General features: G+C 39.7%; 1 protein-coding gene across 5 annotated transcripts in view; it reads left to right on the top strand.

Moving 5' to 3' along the window:
* The window catches only part of vdr (vitamin D receptor), a 211944-nt gene that overhangs the window by 140295 nt on the left and 56875 nt on the right, over positions 1–14774 (top strand). For all 5 annotated transcript variants that reach the window (XM_062966421.1, XM_062966422.1, XM_062966420.1 and 2 more), the window contains exons 2-3: positions 840–911; positions 5233–5383. In XM_062966421.1, the coding sequence (XP_062822491.1) occupies positions 848–911; positions 5233–5383 (215 nt within the window). In that variant the 5' untranslated portion in view covers positions 840–847. The remainder of the gene's footprint in view (positions 1–839; positions 912–5232; positions 5384–14774) is intronic.

The raw sequence follows: 14774 nt of genomic DNA, 5'->3' as shown, positions 1-14774 counted from the left end.
AAAGTAGCAATGCAGCTGTCATTCAAAAAGGTGAGAAGTGGTTCCATGGCCGAGAGAGCAGAGGAGGCTGGTGCTTCTTTTAGGACTAAGCCAGTGGTTCCCAGATGTTATTTGCCCAGGGACCACCTGACCAGGGACCACTTTAACCAGAGGCCACTCTCTAACATTAGTACCAAAAGGGTTACAAATCAGTTTTTGGTCAACTTTAGATTCGATTTGATTATTTGGGGTGCTGATTCAGAAAATTGCATTGGATAGACCACATCAGCTCTAGTTTCTGATACAGACCATATGCCATCCAGTAGTCGCCATCTGCTCGCCCACAGAAAACCATATTTAATAATTTAGAGCTGATGTGGTCTATCTAATGCAGTTTTCTGAATGAGCAGCCCAAATAACCCCAGGAACAGGCCCTGGCACCAATTTTTCCTTCATGTCTCACAGACCATATTTTAGATCTCACGGCCCACCAGTGGGCCGCGGCCCCAGGTTGGGAACCACTGGACTAAGCTTTCACCTTTTGCTATGGTACTCAAAAAAGTTAGTCATACTTTCCCACAATTTCTAGACTTATGCATGAGTATATAGGGTACTATGGCCCTAGCATTGTCTTCTGCAGATCTAACATCTAGTATTTCATGAATCCTTTTTGGGTGTGGTGTCTCATTCTAGAGAATGCCACACCTTTTTAATGTATGTTGCTGACGTCAATGGGCTGGAGTTAAAAGCTAGTTTAAATTCCCAAGCTCGAAGCAGATCTTGTGATTATCGAACTTAACCTGACCACTGCTGGATGTTAATTTTTATTTATTTATTTATTTATTACTTTTGGATTACAGGTAGCTCAATGTCACTGTTTCAGAACCCGTGGGAATTATACCAGCCGAGTATACCAAATGACTTGGACACGGGTAATGTATATCTTTTTCTCACAAAATGTTACTGCAATGCATTATGATGCCTTTTCCTCTAGTCAGGGAAAAGGGAATGGGCATTATTGAAATTACATTGTCTAGGGCACTTCTAAAAAGTCAGATGATAGAACAAAGAACTTGAGCAGCTCTGAGTAATTAGCTTTTCTCATGCATTTTCTCTGTATCTGTAAATGATGTTGAGCTCAGATTAAAAGTCATGGTCCTTTAGGCGGTCATAATTTTTAAATTAAAATATGATGGTGCAATCTTTCAAATTTATTATGAGCTTACATGACTTAAAAGGCTGAACTAGAAAATTACTCTAAATATGAAACATTATTTTTACGTATTTCTTTTTTTTACGCAGGTCCTTAGTCATGTAAGTGAATAAGTTTGAGCACTGTTGTTAAAGTATGTGTTGATGTAAGTTTGGGGAAGAATGAAGGAAATGGAATAGAAAATTAAGATGGAAACAATGGTCCCATTAAAAAAGGTTGTTTACTGTTTATTTGTTATTTGCACAAAACTATAATTATGGAGATGATTTACTTGCTCTTGGGGGCCGCAGTGGCACAGCGGGTCAAACCGCTAAACTGCAGAACTTGCTGACCGGAAAGTCACGGTTTAAATCCATGGGATGGGGTGAGCTCCTGTTGTTAGCCCCAGCTTCTGCCAGCCTAGCAGTTCGAAAACATGCAAATGTGAGTAGATCAATAGGTACCGCTTCAGCAGGAGTGTAACAGTGCTCCATGCAGTAATGCTGGCCACATGACCTAGGAGGCATCTACAGGCAACACCGGCTCTTTGGCTTAGAAATTGAGATGAGTACCACCCCCCAGAGTCGGAATCAACTAGACTTAATGTCAAGGGGAAACCTTTACCTTTACTTTACCTTATTTGCTCTTTTTGTTGCTTTGTTGTAAAAACGAGGACCTTGGAGTTGAGGGTCCATTTCTTTTTATTACATCAAGTCTAGTATTTACTAATCTGTGCTCTCAGAATATAGCCGGCAGTCAGTCTGAATATGTAATGCAACAATGACTATTAAGACAGAAATTTTAATCAAATAGACACACAAAAATAATGACCAGCAGAAAGGTCACATTGCTGAGGCCCAAAAACCTGGAGTTGAGAGTCTACCTCTTTTTATTACATCAAGTTAGCATTTACTAATCTGTCCTCTTAGAATACAGCCGGCAGTCAGTCTGAATATGTAATGCAATATTCACTATTAAGACAGAAATTATAATCAAATAGACACACAAAAATAATGACCAGCAGAAAAGTCCCGAAAATCTAGTTCTCTGTCTAACAGAAGTCAGAGATTAGAAGTAACATGTTATATTGGTCTTATGTTTCCCTCTTATTGTGAATAAACACTGTCTGGTTGTAATAGCAGACACACAGTCTTGGTTATACTAAAGTAATATGATAATCGTGTTCAGATAAAACATTTAAAAGTAACAACAGTTGTTTGAAAGTTTTGCTTTCGATGTTTTTCATGTGAACACTATTAGTCTTACTTTTGAAGGGAGCAATGTTTACTTGTTATTGCAAAACACTGCTTTGAGGAGATAGTTAGTGAGGGGGATGAGAACATATTCATGATGTTTCAGTATAATAATGTTTAAATCAACTTAGTATTCATAATGTATTCTGTTATTCAGGATCCATAAATGAAAAAAACAACACACAGTTCATAAAAATTAACAAGTAATGAGTTGCTTTTAAGCTTAATGCTTCCAAAGTCTGTCAGCAGTTGGTTAGCATATATTTTGGATAGGAAATTTATGCTTTGGAGTGGAACACAGTTGACACAACCACTTGCCTTGAATGTCAGTCAACTTTGCCTTCTGTGTGTGTGTGTGTGTGTGTGTGCGCGCGCCTTAACGTTGCCTATCTCCCCCTGGGGAGATTGGGTGGCCTATAAATAAAGTTTCATTATTATATTATTAGTATAATTTAGGGTGACCTCATTAATTTCTTAGGATTTTCTTAGGCATGAAATTCTCCGAGGTGGTTTTGCCCATTCCTTGTTCTGAAGTATACCCAGTAGTACTAGTAATTCATTTATGGACTGCCATCCAAGTTCTAACCAGGATATGTCCTGCTTAGCATCCAAAATGAGACAGCACCTGGTCCCCTTGGGGTATTTAGGCTAGTACATGATAAATGTATCTATATTTCATGGGTCTCTATATGGCCTAAATCCTGTTGTTAGTCTTGACTAGAGTAGACCCATTGACTGAATGGATTTTACCTACTATTATAGTTTGAATTTATCAACAAAATGCCAATCTTTGCATAAAATCTACACCAAGACACTACCTAGTCCTCATTCTTTGTATATACCTACTACTTTAATAAATGTAATTGGCTACTTAGATATTTGCAATCAATTTTAAGAAAGGTTTAATCAAGCCTGAATAGTTAAAACTCCTGAGGTTTTATGAAAGGATCAGGGAGAATGTAGCTTGATCAAAGAGCTATTCCCCTTATAAGTCTTTAGGAACTCAGGTTCCACTTAAAAGAAAGAGGAGGATTTAAATGTGTCATGAATCATCAAATAAAGTGGCATATGACAATCCTGTTTAGTTTGCAAATGCACAATAGTGCAGTTGTTTGCAAATGGTCAATACTGAAAGCAATAATAATAAAAATTATGTTCTGGAAAACCCTCCTCCTGGCTGCAAACACAGCAACTGAGCAACACTTATTTCTACCATCCTGGCAATACTAAATTTTCATTCATGAAACAGGAAAGACAACATGATTGCTTGCTTGCCGGGTGTCTCAGATACCACGCTTGAGTTTTAAATTGAAACTTGCCATGATATTCAGAGGTTAACTTATTCCTGATTAGTACAAATGTAGACATACAGTGCACATCCTATTGGGGAAGATAGTCAGTGTTTGCCTTAGCCAAATTAGATCCATAGTCAGGGATAATTCTGAATTTCCACTTAGAGCAGTGGTTCTCAACCTGGGGTCCCCAGATGTTTTTGGCCTTCAACTCTCAGAAATCCTAACAGCTGATAAACTGGCTGGGATTTCTGGGAGTTGTTGGCCAAAAACATCTGGGGACCCCAGGTTGCGAACCACTGACTTAGAGGAACTTGAAGGGTAGGGAGTTGAGAGAGATTGTAGAATAGTCTTAGCCAGATCAGTGATCCTCTGAATGTAATGGGAGAGGAATTGTATGGAAAGTTTGGAGATACAGATATGCAACCTCTTCTATTCCCTGCCATACATGTTTGAGACTAATCTTATGACGGCAGCAGGCACCCTTACTTAAAACCATGTACAGAATATAAAGCGAATAATGAGAACCAATTTTATGACAAAAAGTAATAGGATAATGGGTAAACCCTGCTTGCCCTTCTAGTAGTTTTCTCCTCTGGTACTTGAAGTCCACTTTATGAGAATCAGGGAAGGAAATTCAAAGATACCAAGAGGCACTTAAAATCAAAAATCCCTCCATGCTGTAGATATAACTGGGACAGACTTCCTCTTTGTTATAGGATGCCAACAGAGTTCTGGCTTCTCGGAAAAAAAAATACAGGTTTCTTTCACTTAACTTTTAGTTTTTAAGTTTTTTAGAGACCTCTTCCTACATATGACAGTTTAAATGGAAATGTGGAGCCCATCTTTGTCAAGTGGCTTTGTCATGAGACAAATCATTGGCTATGTTGTTGAAGGCTTTCATTGGATTGCTGTGAGTTTTCCAGGCTGTATGGCCATGTTCCAGAAGCACTGACTGTTTGTTACAGGAAAAGTAATCAAATATGTAAACACATAATTTCAATTGAAACTTTGGAGACTAGTATTAGGAAACGTTGTAACTCTTCCATTTTTATTTTACTCAGCTTCTTGAAGGAGATTGAAAAATACGGGAGCAAAATGTTTTTCTTCTATCTCTTCACATTACACTTTCTTTTCATATGTACCTTGTTCAATATAAATGGTAGAATATGATCATGTTTTGTCTTCGCCTAAAGTTTTTGGAAGGGGTAAAAGTTATTGTAAAAATATCCTGTTTTAGCTGTAGCATTTTATTCCTGTAACTTACTCGTCTTTATGGAGTTAAGAAATCCAGTCCCAGTGTATGGTTTTTATTTTATTGTAAATCAGAAATCTGTTTGTCAGGACCTTTAAATATTTTTTTAAGATATCCATTAAAGGTTGAACAAAAGTTGACAACCAAGTTGGCTGGGATTCTGGCTTTTGTAGACTCTGCACTATTTAGAACTGTTAAAATGTGATGTTTCCAGGGAAAACTGCTGAGATAGTGTTGATAACCTTTTTATTTTTTTCTTAGAAATGGAGATCGTGGCACCTTGCCCACCCTTTCCTGATCCAGCCAGTGACTTCGATAGAAACATTCCCCGCATCTGTGGTGTTTGTGGAGACAAAGCTACTGGGTTTCATTTTAATGCTATGACCTGTGAAGGCTGCAAAGGATTTTTTAGGTATGTGACATTTGAACATATCAAGTCTTTTGTTAGGCTTAATATTACAACCAAAAGTTGATCATTCAAGACATTTCCTTTCCTCTTGGTTAAAAATTGAGTCCATATTTAGCCATGCTTAAAATAGAGCTTTTGAAATCACCGGGAAAAACTTTAACTGATATCTGACTTCTCATTTATATTAGTTGTTCTGTTCTGACTGAGCTTGATTCCAAGTATAAAACACTTTTCAACAAGATACCTGAGAGTCTTTCTGTACATTCTAAGGAATGAGGGTGGTTCATAGAATCATAGAATAGTAGAGTTGGAAGAGACCTCATGGGCCATCCAGTCCAACCCCCCGCTAAGAAGCAGGAAATTGCATTTCACGTGGAAATGAGCTTTTGGGGTCATTTTGTCTATAATGTTAAGGCTAGGTTTAGGGGGAAAAATGATCTGAGTTCAAAGCTAAGGTATGATCCCGTTGAATGTTGACAAAACAATATGTCTTGGTGGCATAGGAAAACAGGATCAATACTATTTGTTGTTGTGTATGTATATTATCTCTTTGGAAAATGTGACTCCACTTGTGCAGTGGAGTCCTTGGTGCTTTGTTGCACAAATGATGGAACTGTCAATTGGTCCATGGGACAAGCGCTTTGAGACAACCAAAGCCTGGTCTTAAAATCCAACTATCTTCTGTACTTTTTATGTATGCCAGGGTGGGGAAGTAGATTGAAACAGATTCTCGCTAAGGACTAAGTTAGTGGGCTGGGTAGTGATGATACATAAGTGGGACCAAACCCCTCACTTGACAGCATAGACTTCCTCTTCCCATTCTCTCTGCAGAGAAAGATGTGAGCTTCCTCCCTCCTTTCCCCTCCTCCGTTTCTGAATAGAGAGTTTAGTATCCCTGCTAACTCTAATGAGAGATAACATTTGTTAGGCTCCATCAATTCTTTCCCAGGACCATGACAGCCGAGTTAATGCACATCTACGATAAACAGAATAAGATTGGTAAAATAAGAGTGTTTGAATCATTTGTTTACTATGTTAGATTGTAGAGAAAAATTTGTCCAGCATCCTCAGAAATAACTGGATTGTGTGATATCCATGCTTGTTTAGTATTTCATCCTAGAAAATAGTATTAAAATAACAAATTGGAATATTTTTGGTAATAGGGAAACAGTAGCAAGATTGAAGAGGGAAAGAGAAAGCTATTCCATCTGTAGCCATGCTCTCTTACACCTTATTTTTTGTTATTTAATATTTAATGTTTATTTTACTTAAGTAATATTTATCTTTACTGTTCTAACGTAGCACAGATCCTATGTAAAATCATACTATATATTTTTGACATTAATATTGAAATCTGAAATACATACAGAAAGTCTTTATACATGGCTCTTTACATGATGATCTATTTCAATTCCCATCAGTCTCAGCCAGCACTATCAGCTGGTGGGAATTATAGACCATTGACAACTGGAAGCCAAGCACTAAACCACACTCAGTGTGTAGACTTTTTTAAAGTAATAAAATGGTCATGGATAAATTACATGAGATACTTTATGTTTACATAAAAGACAATACTGTAATTTCGATAATTGACCAGGGACTGCATCTATTTCATGTGTCTGAATGTCACTCATTGTTTTCGTCCCACGTATAGGAAAATAAACTAGGAAGCCATAGTTGCCTGTTACATCAGAGGTGAAAAAACAGGGTCAATGGCACCAAGCAAGCCATGACTCCAAATTGGCTTCAGAATCTTTGCTTTTTTGGAAGCAATAATTATAGGTCTTGGGGCAAAAATAATGGGAGGCTAGAGAACAAACAGTGTCAAGAAAACCCCATTATAGATTTGCCTTAGAGTCACTGTAGGTTGGAAACAACTTGAAAGCACACAACAACAACAGTTAATTGTAACTTCCTGGTGTAGTTCCCTGTTTACACTAGGGATAGAATGAAGCAGGAGTGAAGAGGGGCTTTGTATGTAGTTATAGAAAGTATCTCCATATTCCAGCTCTTTCATTCAGGGTTTAAATGTTCAGACCAGATTTCAGTATGTTCTCCTGTCATTTGAGAATATTTCCTCTTGTTTTATCAGTTAAGAAATTATCAAGAGTTCTGTAAATTAAGCAGATAGCTAACTTCTATGATTTCAATGATTACATCCCATGTTTTCATACTTGTCTTGCTTCTTGCTTATGGGACTGCTGCAACCCATATGCAGCTTGACTTTCCCGACTCTTGGGGACACAAAAGTGTAGTTGAGGGCAACTGAAGCCTAATCTCTTAATCTTGGTGTGTTACACCTCCAGTAAACCAACAGGTTCTAAGAATTAAGAATAATTTAGCATATTTCATAAATGAGGTGCTTACTTATCAGAAAACACAATCCTGTAACAATGACACAGGAGGATTTCCTGAGAACTTGTGGTTAAAAGCGGATGAGTAATGACAGGTATAATTATGAGATGCTGTGTGACTAATTAAGAGAACAATCACCTAATGGGAAGTAGGAATAGCACAGGTGTAAAATTAGAATAGAGATCCAGCGTGGTGTAGTGGTTTGCCTTAGGGTCGTCTTGGGCCAGAAACTATAGGCAGTCCCCAAGTTGCAAACAAGATAGTGTTTTACTGTCTGTGCCCCTGATCAGAAGATTTCTCTTCACTTTTTGTCCCAGTGATAATTGGATTTTGAAAAATTTGGCTTGTTGCGGAAACAAGGATTGGTGATAAAGTTTCAGTGGAGACACCATTTCCCCATGGTAACTCTCTTGGGAGTTAATTTCTCTTCCAAGGGGTAGATTTCTCTCATTTCCCATTTGTAACTATGAGTCATTTGTAAATTGGATGTTTTTAACTTGAAGACTACCTGTACTTGAAGGCACATAGCAAGAGGATTAGAATAAATGCTAAATGCTAAATAAATGGTGTTTATATTCTGTGTTTTTATTAAAATGGGATTCAAGGCAGCCCATTTATTTATGACATTTCAATTCCGCCTTTCTCAACCCCGGAAGGGACTCAAGGCGGCTTTACGCATAGGCAACTACAGTGTCAAGAGTCAGACGCCAATTAGCGAACAAAAATAGAGTTTATTCAGCAGATAAGCCAAAAAGTAATGTTAACACAGAAAAAACCTTGAAACACTTCACTATCAGTGCTTCAAGGGCAGTTCAAACAAAAATAATATAATTCAGCAACACAAGCAGGTAAAAACAAAGCTAAACAAACTTAGTGCAAACTGCACTTTCTGAGTCCAAGCCCTGCCAGCCGGCTCTGTAGTTTTCAAAGGAACAGTTCCCAAAAGAAAACACCAAATTGGTCAGGAAACAAACAAACAAACTAAGAATGCAGTAGACTGCTTCCACAATGTGGATAAAGCCGAAGGCTTCAAAAGGATGATGAAAAGACGTCGTCCGGGATTCCAAGGTCAGGTCAGGAGATAACAGCGGTGTCCAAAGAGCAAGCCAGGAGTCAAAAGCTGATAGTAGTCATCAATCACAGGGCGAAGGCAGTAGCAAGGTCAAATTCCGGTCCAAGGTCTGAAGAGGGTGCAGTCATCCAAAACAGGTCCACGATAAGACACAGCGAGAGCCAAGCTAGGTGATAACAGCAGATTCAAATCATAGTCCAGGTCCAGTCTTCATGGAAACACAGAGATCCCAATGGCGCCTCAGCAACACCTTGCCACACGCAAAGTGCAGTGGCCAAATATTCCCATTTTATTCCCCTTCCTCCTGGGTGACCAAACACTCACACCCAAACACCAGGTGTCCCAAATCTACTGAGTCTGAGCTCCACACAGCTAGAGCTCGTGGATCTGGAGTACCTAGCAATTCGTCTGAGTCCCAATCATCCTGCCCACACTTAGCCCCATGAACACTTAAAGAACCATCCTCCCTTCTCCAAGCATCCCAATTGGGATCAGCTCCTGCAGAAACCCCAGGTTCAGAAGTATCCATAGACCCCAAATCCCCAGACATCTCCGGTGGCTGTGCCCATTCAGTGCCCGCTTCCCCAGCCACCACCTGTTCCTCAGCATCCATCTCCCCATCTGAATCTTCCTCAGAAGATCCCCCATATAGCTCTCTAAGTCACTTCCTGCGCAACTCCTCCAGTGAACCCTCATCACGAGGGTTTTTTCTTCCTCTTCGAATTCCATCCCCATCAACCATAATCCCCGACGGCGCAGTCACAACAACAGTGTTCCCTCACTTATCACAGGTATTATGTTCCATTTCTGTGTGAAGAGGGAGAGCAGTGGGGAAGCAGAGGCACACACACACACAAAGGGAGGGGTGGGTTACCGGTATGTGTATCTCCCTAATATGTGTATCTCCCTAAGAAGTGTCTGAGAAAAACCATGAAACAACGAGTCCTCGAAAAGCAAACCGCGAAGTGGCAAGGGAACACTGTATTCGATGCCTTAAAAACAGTGTACAATTCAAATAGAATTAAAAGAAAATTTTAAAATTAAAACAATTAAAACATTTAAAAACAGTACATTCACAATTAATCATGTAATTCACAAGCATAATTTGGGCAATTCCAAGTCATTCTATATATGTCTATTGCACCAGTTCTCCAAAGGCTTGGTCACAAAGCCATGTTTTCAGCTTCTTACATAATATCAGAAGGGAGGAGGCTAATCTACTCTCCCTGGAGAGGGAATTCCATAGTCGAGGGGCTAACACTGATAAGGCCCTGTCTCTCATCCCCACCACAATCTTGCCTGTGAGGAAGGTGGAACCGAGAGCAGGGCCTTCCCAGACGATCTGAAACTCCGAGATGGTTCATAGAGGGAGATACGTTCGGGCAGGTAAGCTGGGCCAGAACCGTTTATGGCTTTGTAGGCTAAAGCCAGCACTTTGAAATGTTCTCAATAGCAGATTAGCAGCCAATGGAGCTGACTTAACAGGAGGGTTGTATGCTCCTTGTATCCCGCTCCAGTGAACAATCTGACTGCCACCCATTGGACCATTTGAAGCTTCCAAACAGTCTTCAGAGGCAACCCCATGTAGAGCACGCTGCAGTAGTCTATTTGGGATGTAACCAGAGCATGGACTACCGTGGCCAAGTCAGACTTCTCAAGGTTCGGGCGCAACTGGTGCACAAGTTTTAATTGTGTGAATGCTCCCCTGGCCACCGATGAAACCTAGGTGGGGTTCCAGGCTCAGCGATGAGTCCAGAACTCCCAAGCTGCAAACCTGTGTCTTCAGGGGGAGTGTATCCCTATCCAACACAGGCTGTAGCCCTATATCCTGTTTGGCCTTGTGACTGACCAGGAGTACCACTGTCTTTTCTGGATTCAATTTCAATTTATTTCCCCTCATCCAGACGTCACAGCCGCCAAGCATCAGTTCAGGATCTGAACAACCTCCTTATTAGCAGGTGGAAAGAATGATAGATTTGAACGTCATCTGCATACAGATGACATCGAACTCCAAAACTCTGGATGATCTCTCCCAACGATCTTTTCTTTTTAAACATGACTCTCTTCCAACATCTTTGGAGTAGAGATAATTATTTTGTAAAGCTGCTGGATACAATGTTTTGTGTACTATAGATGATGCAGTCATCTTTCCAGTTGGCCTATAGCATAGCTTGGCTAACCAGTAGAGCAACATTTTCTGCTCCTTTTGCTTAAATGACTATCTCATTTACTAAGCACTATCTCATTTACACAGCAGGTTAGAGCCCTCAGCTAAAAAGTCCATACATTTTGTCATTCAGACATGATGCACGTCAGTGCAAACTGTCATTAATTTTTTGTGCGGCACTGACTGAAATGCATGGTGCAAGGATCTGATAAAAGCCTAAGAGGGTGAAAGGGGAAGCTTGCAAAACATATTCCACACTTGCAATCATATTTTAATAAAATCTGGATAATTCCTTCAGAAATGTAAAAAGTTGGGGTGTCATTATTAACCTGCCTGAATGTTATGATCTGCAAGAGAGGTCATTCCCTGCGAAAACCCACCTGACAGGCAATCAGTGAGGGCTTTCTCGAGTGTTGCTCCCAGATAATGGATCTCCTCATAATTTTTGTGTTCAGGAAGTCTGTGTAGACCCATCTCCTTAATCTGACCTTCTACATCAGGGGTTCTCAAACTATGCTCCATGGAGCCCTTGGGGCTCTGCGGGTGATAGCCAGAGGCTCTACGGTGCCATGTGGCTTCCATCCTCCTCCTCTTTCCTCCTGAGAAATGCAGGGAAATTAAAGTTTTGAGCTGCAGGAAACAACAGCAGCAGTAGCATCCTCCTGAGGCACAGACCCTTTCTTCCCCGCCTTCCTCATCGCCCAGATTCCTTTCTTTGCCATCCAGATCCTCCTCCCCATCCCTCCATTCTTTGTTTCCAAAACCCTATTTTCCTCCCACCACACAGAGGGTGTTTGATTGTGTTTTTCCTGCATGGCAGAAGGGGGTTGGACTGGATGGCCCCTGGGGTTTCTGTTGTTGTTGTTGTTGTTGTTCTGGCTGGGTGGCCATCTGTTGGGGGTGCTTTGATTGTGTGTTTGCTGCATGGCAGAAGGGAGTTGTACTGGATCGCACCTGAGGTCTTGCCCCGAACAACTGTTAAGTTTATGATCATTAAAATTGTTCTTCATTTTAAATACTGTATTGTTCTCTTTTGCTTTTTTGCACTGTTTGAATTAGTTCACACAAACACTCTCCCTCCATCTGCTACTGGCCCAGCCCATGCCTCATATATATACATTATACATATACATACTTGGGGCTTCACAAGAAACTTTTGCTTCAAAAGGGCTCTGTGGCTTGAAAACTTTGAGAACCCGTATTCTAAATAGTTTTGCTGTGTTGATGATTTCAGTAATTCCAACTGCTTTAATAATTTCAGTTTGATATTATCAGCCCTGAGCTCTATATTTTTGCCAGAAATGTGAGATGAAATTATAAAAATAAATTAAAAATAAATGTATGGTCATAATTGAACACAGACTGTGAAAACAAGCACCAAACTTTTCATTGTTTTTAAATAGAAACAGTATATTATTATCCTCTGGATTCAGCCTTCTTCCCTTTTTCTTGTTTAACTGTTAGTGTGAAATTGCATGTGATGCTATATCATAGTGTTATATACTTAATCTTCCAGCCAGTCATATGTTGGAACAAGTAGGAAATTCAGAGTGTAATGATGCCACGAGGCATACTGAGTTAAATCTAACATTACCAAGAAGAGAAGAAACATAGAGTGGCAATTGCCACTCTTTCTCTTGGATCTAGTTTTGCAATCATATCTGTAAGTTACCAAGGTCATTGGCATTTTTATCAATTTAGGCCAAGATTTTCTCTCTAAAATATCTGCTAATGGTAAATACAAATTGCTGTGTTTGACATTCTCCTAGCTGGAGATCAATGGAATGAAAAATACTTGGGGTCAAGCCCAGAGAAAACCCAGAGGCATTTTTTGACCCTGAAAAGTTGGTGAAAAATAACAGTTGTGTGAGAAATCAGTGTCCTGTGAGAAATCTGCAGTTGGCTATTTGTTTCCAAGCAATGCTAATGATATCTTGAGACCAAACAAGGACGTTAAAAACGAGATGCCTGTCTTGTAATTGCTTACCCCTCTGGACATTTTCCTCTCCTGAACATGATTCAAAGACTTTGCCGACCATTCTGCCCTTCATCCTTCCTCTGAAGGTGTTTCGGGGAAAACCAAGAAGCAATTAGTGATTTTTTTCCTAAGATTTGCACATTTTAATCTTGAAACAAACTCCCTACTACTCCGCAAAGACTGAATAAAATAAAAGTCTTATAGGTAAGATTGCCAGACTGCCACCTGGAAGGTCCTGCTGTACTTTGAATGATTGCGCAGAAGAGGACATTTCAGGTCACAGGCAACCCCAGCTGAAATTTTCTCTTCTATGAAACCATTAAATGTGAAGGAGTCCTCTCCAGTTTTTAGTCTGGCAGCTCTAGTCAAGAGTGGTTCTGGAGTTGCAATGCCCCCCATCAGTCTTTAGAGAGTTGTTCCCCTTCCTTATTCAACCTTTCAAAAAAAAAAACCCTTCATTTCTTTTTTAAATAGCCCACAAATAATCTGTGGAGTGGTGGGGAAAGATGAAGGAATGCCATAAAACATAACTGGGGAGAAGGGATATGAACATGTTTCCCTCACATACCTAGCAGGGATGTGGCAGGCATTTTTAATGTGTTTTTATTGGGGGGGGGGGGGTTGGAGGTGTCAAAAAGTAGTTGGCAACTAAGGGGCAATTGGATCACATTTTCCCTATTCTTGTTCTTACTGCTGTCATTTGCTGAACAATACTTTTAATCCCTTTACTCTTGAAATAGGTTAGACTAGTTTCTCTTTCTTGCCCTGCTACTCCTTGATACCACTGATCATTGCCAGTAGGACAGTGCATTCTTGTACAGTTGATCACATAAGAGCTGATTTCATTTGGCAAGATTGCGACTGTGTGGAGATTTCCAAAAAGTAGACTCGTTTGTCCAGGGAGAACAACAAAGGAGCCATATTTCAATATAAATAAATTTTAGCTGGCATAAGATTTGATGGACCATTTAATCAGATGCATGTGTTGAATTGGGTCACAGTTCATGAAAACCTATGCTAGATAAAATATGTTAATCTTTAATCATTTCTAAGACTTTATCTTGTTGTTTTCAGAAGGGAAACACTTTCTGTCTCTTTCTTGAATCTACAGAAAGGTTGGCACTTTTCTTCTCCACATGTGGTGTTGATTTTGAAACTGCTTTGCAAAGTTAGTGAGATTTCTCATTGTGCCCTGAGCTCACATGTCAGTTAGCCATTTATTGCATTTGACTAAAAGTCATTACAAATCCAATAAACAAATACATACAGGTACATCCATACAGAAAAATCAAATTAACGAATGCCCTACACACTCTAGCAACATCTTTCAGATATGGGGCATGAATACTTTCATTGGCTTTAGCAAATAAGGCTGCTTCATGTGTGGCATATGGATTGGAGTTCAACAGTAGTAGCTCTCCCTCCATAAGGAAGCCAAAATCTATCCCAAGAATATTCTTTGGGATTTTGATAAAACTGGTAATAAGGTGAGTAGTGAAAAATACCCTCTATCTCTCCCACACATAAGTGCAGAGCTTTATAAATCTTTGCATGATAATGAACCTCTATGTCTTTCCCCACTGAATGTCTGATAGAGAAAGTTAATGCTGCTGTTGTATAGTTGCAGTGTAGTTCACTTTTTTACTCTCTTAAGAGAAAAAGTGGCAAATAAATAAATAAATAAAGCAGTTCCTTGAATCTAGGTAAGGCCATTGTTGTTCTGGCTGACAGTGAGAAGCATTAGATGTTATTACAGTGAGCACAAGTTGGGCTGCTGTGAAGGCCAGCTAAAATTTGAGTACCCATGAAGCCGTCTTTAAGC

This window comes from Anolis carolinensis, unplaced genomic scaffold (assembly GCF_035594765.1).
Source record: "Anolis carolinensis isolate JA03-04 unplaced genomic scaffold, rAnoCar3.1.pri scaffold_20, whole genome shotgun sequence".
NCBI classification, from domain to species: Eukaryota; Metazoa; Chordata; class Lepidosauria; order Squamata; family Dactyloidae; genus Anolis; species Anolis carolinensis.
Note: the sequence above shows the minus strand (reverse complement) of the source record. Positions and strands in the feature narration are given on the sequence as shown.